The sequence below is a fragment of the Heliangelus exortis genome, chromosome 2 (assembly GCF_036169615.1).
Source record: "Heliangelus exortis chromosome 2, bHelExo1.hap1, whole genome shotgun sequence".
NCBI classification, from domain to species: domain Eukaryota; kingdom Metazoa; phylum Chordata; class Aves; order Apodiformes; family Trochilidae; genus Heliangelus; species Heliangelus exortis.
The window spans coordinates 131,572,293-131,585,689 of record NC_092423.1 but is presented as its reverse complement, the minus strand read 5'-3'; the positions used below and the strand labels follow the sequence as shown (position 1 = coordinate 131,585,689).

The following is a 13,397-nucleotide window of genomic DNA, read 5'->3' as shown; positions in this document are numbered from 1 at the left end:
AGCCTGGACTGGAAAAAACATCTGTTCCACTACGACCACCTCACAGGCCTTGTGAGTGATTCACCCTCACTCTGGGTGAATCCTCCCTCCACCTAAGGTAAACCCAGCTGAATTTGTGGAGCAGCCTTCAGAGCAGTCCCAGGAGCTTCTTCTCAAGCCACCCAGGAGAACTGGGTGGGGCAGGAGGCAGGTGAGGCAAGGGGCCAGCATCTCTCCTTCTTCCCACTCTGATAGTGCTGGGTGGCTTTGAACCACCCCCAGTGAAGAAGACAAAGGTTCTGCTTCTTCACTTTGTATCCTATGTGTTTAAGCAGGCTCCATACGAGCACTGCACTGGGACTTCAGGTCTATCCTTTCCACTTGCATCCCACACTTTCTGTGATTTTTTCAAGGTCAAATGCCTAGCAAATTCATCTAGCAACCATGTTTCCATCTAGCTGTGACCACTGCTGTACCCTTCTTATCTTTCAAATACGAATAAATGTCCTTTTTATGCCTGTTCTGCCTGCGACAGAATTAAATAGCACAAACTGCAGTCTGGAGTGATACATGTTATCACAGATTATTATTTTCATCTCTTGGAGCTCCCCGACTGTGCAGCAATTCAATTAACTTAATATATTCAGTATTTTTGAATGTCACATTTTGGTATTTTGGTATTAAGTACATATTTTGCAGTTAATTTTCTTTCTTGTTTTCAGTAGATCTCATGGATTATCAGCATGACATCAATTTCATTAAATCCAAGATAATTAATTCAAGCACAGTCACACTATTTTATAGATTAATTTTTACACAGTTCAAAAGCATCTTGGAACTTTACATCCTGAATACAGGTAAGAACTGTAAACAGAAATAATTGAGTTTACTATGAAAAGATAGCCACTCTGAACCAAAACAAACTAACAGTTTGGCAGTTCTCATGTCTATACAAAGTATTTTTGAAAAGAAAAGATCTTCTATTGCAAAGAGAATAAAAGGAGTTAAGATAAATTGCAATGATTACACAAGCTGGAAATTGGTCAAAACAGCACCCAGTTGATTTTTCAGTGGAAAGTAGGGTTATGATCTATCTCTTCATTGAATCCAGCTTTGATAGAAATCTTTTTTTATATATTTTGATGTATATTTGATATATATTTGTTTGATATAATTTTTTTTTCTGGAAAATACTTGCTTTTTGCATAAGAACAGTCGTTATAAGAGTAAAACTTAAGACTTTTTGCTACACTTAGTATTTTTTGTGTGTTTTTTAAATGGAAAAAAAGTAAATTTCTGCTATTGAAATCCCTTTTTTTCTCAATGGACTCCAATAACTGATGAATATTCCAAGCCAAAATAGACTGTTGATTTTAGTTTTTACTTTCAGGAGCAATTTTCTATCTTTAATATTCATTACAAAATTACAAGATACTTTAACAACACTTTATAATGAATTTAACCTCTGCTTTCTAGAAATATGATTAATAATAGAATTAGTAATAGAAGCTTACACAAAACCTAAGAAAATGGCTGACTCAGAAGGCACCTGTTGACAGCCAACAAGTATCAGTCTACTTTCAAATATTCATACTTCAGCCATCATCATATGTAAATGAAGTATTTGTATTAGCCACAGCATCACAGAGTACCTTAAATCTTTAATAAACATAGATACTCAAGAGTTAAAGAATTAAATTAGAAAAGCATCAAAACCAAAATAAATGATGAGATTTAATTAAATGAAAAAGAAAAACGATAGCTTAGCAACAGAAATTTCAGTTTGTGTATTGTTAACTTAAAAAGAAAATACTTGAAATCACACCCATCCATATTTATATACAAAGTCACTATATTTCTTTTAACTCACCAGCAAAATACAGTTTGACAAAAACAGAAATGAGAGATGTTTTCTACATCATCGTGTGTATGGAGCTCAAAATTAGAATTCTGAATTAATTTCATCTAGCTACAATTTTCAGTCTTTATTTAACTGAACTGTAAAACATGTGTTTATGGAAACCAGAACTGTAATATTAGCTATTCCCATTTATAAGCCTATCAAACTCTACTTAGGTTAGGCCCCTAGTTTTATATATATTTTACAGAATTAATTACATGGACTATTTGTGTGTGTGGCATTGGGTGTGTTAATTTTTGCCTTCCTAATTATTCTTCAGCATTGTTCCATTCTAATTCTCTTGTCTTTCCAAGTTTTCTTCAGATATCAAAAATTTTAAAATTTAAACATGTTTTTTTAAAAAGAAATATATACAATACAGATTTCTAATTTCTGCACTGTTTTGAGGGAATATGGATATTAATTACAAATCAACTACAGCTTTATATACAGTAAGAATTTCAAAGTTCTCATCATTCTATTAGCTTGGAAGTTTACTCAATTCCTCTTCCACAAGGATTTCAGGAAGAAAAGTGACAAGTGCTTTTGCTAACAAGCTTTGCTTCTCTGTGCACTGCTCTGTTTCATTTTTTGAGGAGACAAAGGTAACCCCAAAACACCATATGTAGCTGTACCAAGAGATAAACTACTTCCTGCAGGTTTCAGAGGAAAAAGGCAGCTCTTGGACACTTTTGCAGCTTGTGACAAGACTGTGAGTTAAGATTTGCTTCTGATGTATTCAAACTCAACCTCCTCCCCCTCCAGTGTAAAAGCTCTTACCTTTTGCACATGGGTAACCCATAAGGACTCATTGTTGGATCAAAATGTCTCAATCTGAAGAACTGCAGTTTTTCAGTGTCTCCATGCTCCAATGGCATTTCAGCTGCATCTACACTATTCAAATAAACTAAGTGGACACTTAATTCTTACTGTCCACAGCTTAATTTATCTGGGTCTTGCTAGGAGGTTAGAAGATCACAAAGCAGCTTGGTACACTGCTTAATATTAGTGCTCTTCTATACCAAACACAGAGAATTACACTTCATATCTGAAACCTAAATTGGGGTTATTGATTAACAGGAACTGCAGAATTACATACATCTGATTATGTAGAATCTTCCAGTCTTATAATCAATTTGAATCATTAAAAGTGGAGTTGGAAAGTCCTCTTTGGTGTACTGTATTCTATATTTGATGTACTCTTTTATACATTTGGCTAAATAATCTTGTCACCAGTTCAGTGAAAACTTCAGTTTTTATCTGGTCTTTCATGTCTTCTACCCCAACTTCGTTCCTTGTTGCACTACTATGTTATATCGTATATTGTATATATTGTGTATATATATATTGCTATATTGCTATATTGTATATATACATTACTGGCTATTACTAATTGCTACATTATATAACTGAATTTCTCAGATTTTTTTTCTAGGTCACTGTTTTCTCCTAATAAAACAAATAAAATGAGCCTCATAATACTCTGAGGTTTAAACATGTGTCAGCTAGTTGACAGTTTTACATTTGTTCCTTAAAGAAAACAATTGTTTTTTCACTGTTCTCACTCCAAGATAAATCCACCCCCCTTTACTATGGCATTCAACACATCTGGTTACTCAGACCCCCTGCAGTGGTTTGTATGGCCTGAGCTGATGGAATTCTGTCTTGACTCTACACTGCTTTCACATTGACTGCAAACACTTCTAGGACTCCATACACAAGGAGTATATTTTCTTTTTTTTCTCAGTTCCCCCAGTCAATCCACTGGGCATATTCCAGTCATGGGGGCAAGGAGAGACAAATGGCATGATTCCTCCCATCCTTTATCCTTAATTAGTCAGCAGGGATTCCTGAATCTGAGAAGTGGTGGGAATGGCCAGGGGAAGGAGCTACTTAACTGTTTGCCAGAAGAGCTAATGGAAGCAGCACCAAGCAAGAAGAAAGGCAGAGAGTTTCAGAGAGGTTTTAAGAGGGTTTGGGAGCCAGCTTCAAAAGCCAGATCATCCAAATGAACCCAAAGTGAATCTAGGCTGCTTCTCACTCAGCTTCTCTGGGCTCCCGTCTTGGCACTTCCCTCTTCACAGTGAATCTTGCCTAAACACTTAAGAAGAGAGAGCCTTAGTTTTTGTGCAAAACAATAAACTAGATAGATTCTTGAGGAAAATTACATAAATCAGGCTTGTGTTGAAGAGACACAGTGTGGTAGATAGTTACTTGTCCCTGGTGGAAAACTCTTATGCTACTGTGCTTTGTTTTGTTGTTTTTTCTGTAATATCAGAATAAAGATTTTTCTGCATGCCAGCTTCTGCCAGCACTGCAATTCAGACTTCAGTGTATGTCCCATTTAGTATAAGTCTACTAATACTCACTCAATGGTATTCAGAAATAGGTGTTCCAATACCAGAAATACTTTTATCTCATCCTTAAAGCCCACAGTATTTTTCCTGTCATGTCACCTTGGTCATAAATTTGTTTATATGATAATCAAATACATTGTGTGCTTTCCTCTACTGCATTTTAAGAAAATACTCCTTTTCACAGTATATTACATTACCCACCAAACTCAAGTACACACAATATTCTCGAAGCACAACACTTAATTTTCAAAAAATTATGAGGCAGGTATAGGAATTATAAAAACATCACCTTCAGCTCTATCAATCATGAGGGAAAAATATAAGAGAAAAATCATATTTCAGCAGCTTCCAGGAACACAGTTGTGTGGAAGTAAACATATGGCTTTGCACCACAGAAGCACATGAACCTTGCTCTAAAATCTCTAGTAATGACTTCCAGGGGTAGAACAAAAAGGGATACCTATTTTAATATGTAATTTAACATCTAAGAGCTGTTGCTTCTTAGCAAGAAAGGGTATTTTTTCTTATCTCAAAGTAATCATCAGGGACATAGAGTTGCTGTTGACTTTCATTTAAAGAGAGAAATAAAACAGAAATGGAAAAGAACACCCCATGTCTTTGTTTTCCTGAATGCTGTTTCATGCTTACTTAACAACATTTGTCTTACGCGTGGTTCTCCTCCCTGCCTGCTTATGCTTCCTGACAGATTTAAAAGGTTGAAGTCACTTCATAGCATACAGAATGTGAGACTTCAGACAGCATTTAACACATGTGTTTCAGTACATGACTCCAGCAGAATTCTTGTAGAAAACAGATAGATAAATTATACTTCCTAATCTTCTGTCTCTAGATACTTTAGGCACTTAATTAAGGGGAACTGAAGCAGTAAAAAAGTGAAGACAGAACTCTCATAGGGCTCATGAGAGTTGTGATTCTCATATGGCTTTAAAAATACACAAATTTAAGTATGCATTTCAAATTAGTACATATATGTGAATATTCAGTGTTTAGTTCCGCAAGTTCGTTGACAGAATAAATGCATCGTTTTCAAATACTGAAAATACAGTTTGGTAGAAGAGTAAATTAACTACTTATTCTTGGAGACTATTTTTTTGATGTGTGCAATAAACCACCATTTTCATAAAATAATTAAATTTGTATTTTTCCTCTTTAATACATTCCAATAATACTGAAGGTAAAATCTTAATAAAATAGATTAAATATTTATAGTGAGGCCCAAAAATATGGCAGGGGTGAAACTGAAAAACAAGGGAAGGAAATATTTCCTTAGGTAGCTATATTCTATCCAGCTCCTTCACATGAGAGACCATTTACTCTCTTTACTCCACACCCGTTCTATTTCTGATTCAAATTTCAGTCAAGTATTGAGGAAGCAGGAAAATTAGCATAGTAAGACTGGGTATACATACAATACATACAAACATATTTCTGTGGTACAGACAATCATAACTTGTGCCAGAAGGTCTGCTCACATAATTACACTCATATTTAAAAGGCAACACCTGTCAAAGCTGACAAGATATAGATATAGGTGAAAATATTTTTGCTGTGTCAACATAAAACATGACAGTATACCAAGTCCCTCCTACATGTTAATAAAAATTCCAATACCTTTTGCAGTGATCCCTAAATTTTTGAAATATCCAAATGATCATGCAGCACATCTACAGAATTTTAAATTAAGTCTTTTTCACAGTTTTCTTTTTGCTTTGTTGATTCTATTTTCATTAACAGTGATTTCCATTTTTTCTTGGGCTTCGCTACAGCTCTTCCTGTTTTCCCACACTGTACATTCCACAAAGTAATTGTATCAAGTTTCTTAGTTTAATTTATCTGCAAAACTAATAATACTTAATAAATTTTATGATTTGTCTTCAATTTTTAATTGCCAATCCTTGGAGCAAGGAAATAAGTAAATCCTGGAAATAAAGTCTAAAACAGACTTCTCTTCCTCAGTCAGCCTTTATAGGTCAGAAGTCTTGTGTTTCCCATTTACAATCTGACCTCAATTAGCCAAGTTTTTAGAGGACACTAAATTATTTTTGTATAATAGAAGTTTAAATTGAAAATATCTTGATCATTTTAATTAACACACTGTATGTGACATGACCCTGTTCCAAACAGCAGGAAATTCTGGATCATATATGTGGGCTATACTACTATGAAACAATTCAGAGTTCATATTTTTGGCAAAATGCCACAGCTGGGTTGAAGGCTTGTGTCAATATATAGAATATTCTTCCAAAAGCCAAACTGCTACTATTGAAATAAGTAAATTTTCTCTTCCAGTTTTCAATACATCAAGCTAGCCCTGTGTTCAGCTATATGAACAACATGAACAGGTTTCAATAGCTCTCATTCCACCTATCATTCAATCTCCTTTTTTCTTGTCTCTGAGCTTTTAAATCATGGCTCTATTGTTCATGCCAACGAACATTGGCACTTTTATTTAATTTAACTTGTCCTTCTTAAATTTTAATAATTACGAACACTTTGTGTTAAGGCTTTTGCTGCATGCTTCCAGTGATTTTATTATAGAAACACAAGAACCTTTTACTGAAGAAACAACCTCCCAGTCATCTATTACTTTCTAAAAGGGTATTGGATATTGCAATTTAGTATATTTTGTTGCTTTTCAAAACAAAACTCCCTTGCCTTAGAATGATAATCTTGTTCCAGCCTGGAATCTGATCCTGCTACCTGTTTGTACTTGCTCATTTTCATTTGGCGATTCCTTTCTTCTACATCCATTGCACCTGTTAAGTTAAAAAAAATAATAAAAAAAAATAATAAATACACAAGGAGTCTTCAATTGCCAGTTTAAAGTTATGCTTATGGAAGTTATAACAGAAAGAGATGAATTCTTATTTACTTAAATTACAGTGTATATAGTTTTATGCGTTTCAATTTTGCAGGGAAAAAAAATTGCAAGCGGAGGAAAAGTAGTAGATAAGTATTTCAGCAGAAATCTTCATAGGTGTTGTGTAATCTACACAATTCAAATGAAATCAACTTTATGGAAAAAATGAATGCAAATGAACAGAATGTTTCCATAGAGTAGAAGTGTAGAATTTTACTATTTAAAAACATTCACAATAAACTGAGTCTTTTATTTTAAAAAAGGAATACAAAGACTACCTGCTTATTTTTGGGCAGAGATCCTAGCTCTGCATTTGTTAGAGTGTGATACAATTATTTTTATACCAAGTACTAATCAAGTAACACCCATAGGCTGGCAGAGTTTCTTTTTACCCTTCAGCATATCCTTAATATACCCAAACCAATTTAAAGATTCATAAAGGAATGTTAAAGAGCCACCCAGTGGCATCACTGTATTACATTCTAATAACACACAAATTCAAGAATTATTTCAGAATTAATTCTTCCTGGCCCAAATACATGATTAGTCTCAATTAGGGATGGGTTCTTACTATATGACTTGGGCAGCAGCTGGTTTCAGCCAACTGATAATGTAACACCATAACTGACTATGTGAAACAGTAAGGAACTGCCAAACTTGAGGTGGAAGAATGAGAAACAGAAAAACAAGAGGAAGAAAATAACTCATAATTTAAAAAAAAAAAAAAAAAAAAGAAAAAAAAAAAAAAAGATTTTCCAACAAAATATATGTATTTTTTACAGATGGGCTTACTTCTGCTTTCACATAGCATAAATAATAAGTAATTCTTTACCAACTGAATTCTAAATAACATTCATTTTGACTGGCATTTGTCTTAATTTTTCTGGTTTTTAACACAGAAGTTGTCTAGGATTAAAATTTCTAAATCCCACAAGTCATAAATGGAAGTTTCTGTACATTAAATATATTGAACAATCTGGAGTTTCATTTATGGAACTGAGATCGGAATATTAGATTCCAGTGTATTACACATATCTGATTTAAACTCTAAACCTCATTTCTAAGTCATAATCTAATAGCAAAGTGGAGCTTTTCACATGGTCTCTGAGCTTTGTCTTTTTTTTTGACAACAGTAATGGTAGTAACATAGGATGAGAGAGATCTGTCAGCTGAATCTTGTGGCACTTTGTGGAAAACAGAAGAAAGAGGGAAGTGAATAAGGCTAAATTGTACTGCTATTTGTAAACTCTCTGTGTTCAGATATTTCTGTACAGAATCTCCATCTTTACTCTCCACAAACAACAATGAATCACAGACTGGCTTGGGTTGGAAGGGACTTTAAGATCACCTTGTTCCAATCCCTGTGCCATGGGAAGGGACCCCTTCCACCAGACCAGGTTGCTCAAAGCTCCATCCAACCTGCCCTTGAACACTTCCAGGGAACTTCATCAGAATTTTTAAGAATATGAACAAACACAAAAATTAATGGGGGGAAAAATGCTGGTTTTTACGGAGGAAAAAAATAAAAAAGACGGCAGCAGATGAAAATTCCTCCCCAAAAATACAGCTAGTTTTTCCTATTGCAAGTTCTGCAACTATTAAAGGCCTCAAAGCAGTACTGCAAATTTGTCATTAACATGCAGTGCAATCACTAAATGCAGAACAATCAGTAGGAGCCATCCTTCAGCAATATAACAAAGGTTATATTATATAAATATTAAATTTTAATATACAAGATATATATAATACATAACATCATATTATAATATGCAACATAATATTATATGCAACATTCAATATAGATCATATAATGATATGTAATATATAATGTATAATATATATTATATATAATATATAATAATATGCAATATATCATATTATATAATAAATTATATTATTATAGTATATATAATATAAAATATATTTTATACATTTATTATATGAAAATAACATTTCACCAAAAGAAAAATTTTGACAATTTTTCTTATAAAGTTTTCTTATTAAATCATCACATATGTTCTTTTTACCCTGTTATTCTACCAAATTTCAGGAAATTAAAAATTATGAAATTACATGTCTTGAGAATAAATTAGAAATTTCGCAATTATTTTAATTAACTCCATTCTTATCTATTATCATTTAGCAAAATGAAAGTTAGGTTTCCAGTCTGTTCTCATCTTCAAAACCAAGCACGAAGATGCAGTTGAAAGGGAATTATAACACATAAGCCCTCAGTCTGAGTCCTTGAGCAAAATAAGCAAAATTTGTGGCACATCTTAGTTTCAAGAGAAAAAGTAAAAATTAGAAAAAATAAAATCCCGATAAAGGCGTATTAAAAGAAAATCTAGCTTGCTTATGTCTTTTTGGAACTGCCTTTAACAAGTAAGTGAATTCAGTTACTCATAAAAATTAAGGAATCCTGAGGGCAATGGAAAGTTCACAATGCAGAAGATCAGCTTTGGTTGTACTCTGCATGGAGCTGACGTGCAGAAAGAGTGTGCAGGGTCACTGCCTGCCAGGGGCTAATCTTGATGTAACCAAAGCAGCTGCAGCCCTGATCTGGATGGGAGGAGGAAAGGTTGAAGGAGTGTCATGGTACCTCCCAATGCACGTCACACCAAGCAGTGGAAATGCAGGGCTATAACCATCTCCACTTCTGCTGACAAACCTAAAAATATAGCTGAAACCTATGTGTCAGGGTTTAGTGGTGTTGGAAAGTACTTCCAGAAGGTTCGTAACTGCTTGAGTGCATTAGGAAGCTTCAGCTCCTAACATGATTTTGAAAACCAAGGCTGAACATCAGTCCTATACTAAGGTCTCCACTGTAATGAGAGGTGTAGATGGAGTGTTTTTAGACAAATCAAAGCTAACAAAATCTACCTATTACTTCTCAGCATGTTGAAAATGTAGGAACATGAGCCCTTTTGTTATTCAAGTCCTTAGCTAGACCCCAGCAAAACACATTTTCAGGTCTATAGAGACTAAAGACACTCTGATATATTTTCGTGCAGGGCCATGATGCATACACCAAGTGTATGCAACCAAATGTTGACCAGGCAAAACTGAGTTCATTTGTACAGTTCTGCCTTTACTTCCTTCTAGAGTTTTGCTTCTAGACAGGAGATGTGCCTCCAGCAGAAAGAGGTAATGAGACACTCAAACTTCATCTGTAGTAACACAAAGAATTAAAGAAGACTGATGGAAGAACTAAGTCTGACATCCACCACCAAACACAACTGGGATCATTATATTCTAGGCAACATCTCAGAATTTTGCATATTTTGAGCAACCCTAAGGTTAAAAAAAAACATGGCCAGAAGCTTAGCTCAGTTCAGTATTCATCAGCACAGGGAAATACCTGGCTCACAAAAAGCCAGCTGCCAACTGAATACCAGCCATTATCAATATTTTCAGAAGAGACTGTGCTGTAGGAAAGCAGCACAACTAGAGTGCACAGTACTGAAATGCCAGACTAAGGTGCCCTAGTACTGTGCTCAGCACACCTGTAACCTGCCCTTGGATCCAAGAGGACTGTAGTGAGACACTAATTTTTGCCAGAGCTTGGTGCTAGTGACTTAAGTAAATTAAGCCTTAGGTGGCATGAATTGTACTTTACCTTTAATTTTATTTATGGAAATGCAGCCAATAGATATGGAAGTGTAAGTAAAATTTTAACTTAATTTTAAAATTTTAACAAAACTAAAGAATACTCTGTAATAAAAGATAATGCTTTATCTCAAGACACAGACAATAAAGGTTCTTGGAGGCTGCATAAGCAAACCAGAAAAATAGACCTCAAACTCCACTAGTGAGTGGAAGTGCCATCAGGAAATCAAGCAACCTAGAGAGGCTGTAAAATTGAGTAAAAATGAGTGGGGCCCTTCTTCAGAGGCACCCAACTTTAGCTGTAGCTACTATTGCATATGAAATATAGAAGATAAGGAACTCCATTTGCTTCTTTTATTAAAGCAGAACCTAGGAATGTCCTGTTGATTCAACATCCACATAACTCCTACCACAGTCTACGTGGTGGCTGCATAATTCCTACATCAGGACTCAGGGCAAGCACGAGAATCCCTGATCAAGCCACTAAGACTTTCTTCATAACTGAAAACTAAGTTTTTTTATGATAAAAATTTTCGGGGGATGTAATCAGTTGTTAGTACCTAACTTTTCCTGACCTCAACTGCTCAAACAGTCAAATTTTTACAAGGAGATAAGCAATCATTCATTTCAGCCTGGAGCTAAAGAGGTGAAATACTGGTTGCTCTCTAGGGTAAGTCTCTCCAGTTGATAGCCTGTGGTCCAGTATTAGAGACAAAGAGGACAACAAAGTGGCCTTGTCATCCATCTCAGCCTAAGGAAAACCTACCTATTTGAAAAATAAAAAAATTTAAAAAACCCCTGAGAGCTGTGTGATCTTTCATTGCCTCCTCCAATGGGAATTATTAAGCTATTCTAGCTACTACAGATGCTGATGATGTGTTTGTAGGAGTTTGATGAGCAGCGGGGCTTCTGAGGCACAGAGAGTAAAAGAGAAACCCGAATTATAGAAGCAGAGTGGATTTTCTCTTAAAATATTACGACAGATTTAGTTTGAGATAGGCATAGGCAAGAGGGGTACAAAATTTGAGAGGCACAGAAGCTCAGGCATGGAGGAAAACTATTGATTACAGTCCTACAGAAACACTGAGACTCTGGAGGTCAGAAACCTGTAATAGAGAAGGAACAGGCAGTGTGCCTGTGACCATACTCTGAGCCTGGAGTGGGCAGGACAGAACAGAAATCTTAAGGGATACAAGAGCCTTCTGTAGCTGATTCTTGTCTTTTTCTTCCCAGTTTTTACTCATGTTTGACATCCTTTAAAAAAAAGCAAAGAAAATCCATTTGGGAGAGCCCTTCCTTAGTTTCCATTTCCTGGAGCCTATTTTGAAATCACTAAAACACATCAAAATTGTGATCTAGCTCTGTGGTATGTGTTTAGTTAAACAGCATAGACCAAAGAAATTAAGGGCAAAAACATGAAAATACATTGAATAAGTCACCCTACCTGTATCCCCATTCTCTGGATCTGCTTTCTTTTCTTCTATAAACACATGAAAGCAATATGTAAAACAAAAAGAGGGGGAGAAACAAAATGCAGAAATAATAATAGTGATATAAACCATGCATTAAAAAGAAAAAAATGGATAAAACCCACCAAATTTAATTAATTTGATGAGCTTAATCTGCCAACCAAGTATGGTGCTCTACATCCAGAGGCATATTCACTGCATGCTAGTGTGTACATTTGTGCACTCTTAGTGAAGGCTTGGTGGAGGGAACCCATTGGTATTTTGCACTTCCAGAGTCATTAACACATTCAACACAAAAAAAGAGCAAGAAAAATGTCAGGCATAACTACTTTGCAGTTTTCTTGAATAGGGTGACACAAGAATAAAAATAAAAACTGTGCTTGTGCTGTATGTTTTATGAAATGCTCACACAATATGCAGTCTAATGGTTCAAGCATAAATGTGTCAGAATAGTTTTCAGCAATTACTTCAAATCTTCATTGGTTTAATCCATTACATAGCTTTTACTTAAAAGGTTAAAAGGTTTAGTGGTGATATTACTGTGGCTTGTCTTAGACGTAAAAAAATATGAAGAACAAAAGACACTAATATCAATACTCAGAAAGCAGTTCATGAATATAAATCCAGCTAACTGATGTATTCTAAATGCATATCAAAGGTTGTAAATGGCTCAGAGCATTCCCCTGTCACAATGAAATTAGAATACATTGAATCCCTCTCAAATAATTTGGCAGCCCACAAATACTGCATTCTGAAATCCAAATTTAGTAATTAATGTGGAAGAATTTCAAGTCAAATGAAATTTACTTTAATTAGAAATACATTAACTTTTAAACAGACTCTATATTTCTTTTTCTAACTATAAGTCAAAATGATATTCAATTCAATTAAAACAATCCCATGAATATGGAGCAACAAGCCCCAAGCTACAAACCAAAGATAGCATTTATTATTAGAACTAAATATTTTTCCAGAACTATTGGTTATTGAGGGTTGCTCACAAAATCATGATCTACTGTATAGTACACAGACTGAAGAAGGAAACAGATCTTTTATATTTATGAAAACACCATTTCATAGATGGGTATCTAAGCAGAGGGTGAATTTATACTTTAAGAGAAATCACACTGAAGTTTGAGAAGAACTCGAAATATGTTCCTACAGAGAGCATAACTAAGGCACCAGACATTGCTAGGATCTGGCAT

The 13,397-nt window shown here is 34.8% G+C and overlaps 1 protein-coding gene across 41 annotated transcripts in view; it reads right to left on the bottom strand.

Annotated features, from left to right (window-relative positions):
• RIMS2 (regulating synaptic membrane exocytosis 2) overlaps positions 1-13,397 on the bottom strand; it is a 421,007-nt gene that overhangs the window by 84,111 nt on the left and 323,499 nt on the right. For 30 of the 41 annotated variants that reach the window (XM_071738118.1, XM_071738119.1, XM_071738124.1 and 27 more), the window contains 2 exons: positions 12,168-12,203; positions 6,913-7,013 (listed from right to left, as the gene is read on the bottom strand). In XM_071738118.1, coding sequence (XP_071594219.1) covers positions 6,913-7,013; positions 12,168-12,203 — 137 coding nt within the window. The remainder of the gene's footprint in view (positions 1-6,912; positions 7,014-12,167; positions 12,204-13,397) is intronic. The other 11 variants (XM_071738159.1, XM_071738137.1, XM_071738136.1 and 8 more) reach the window with 1 other exon arrangement.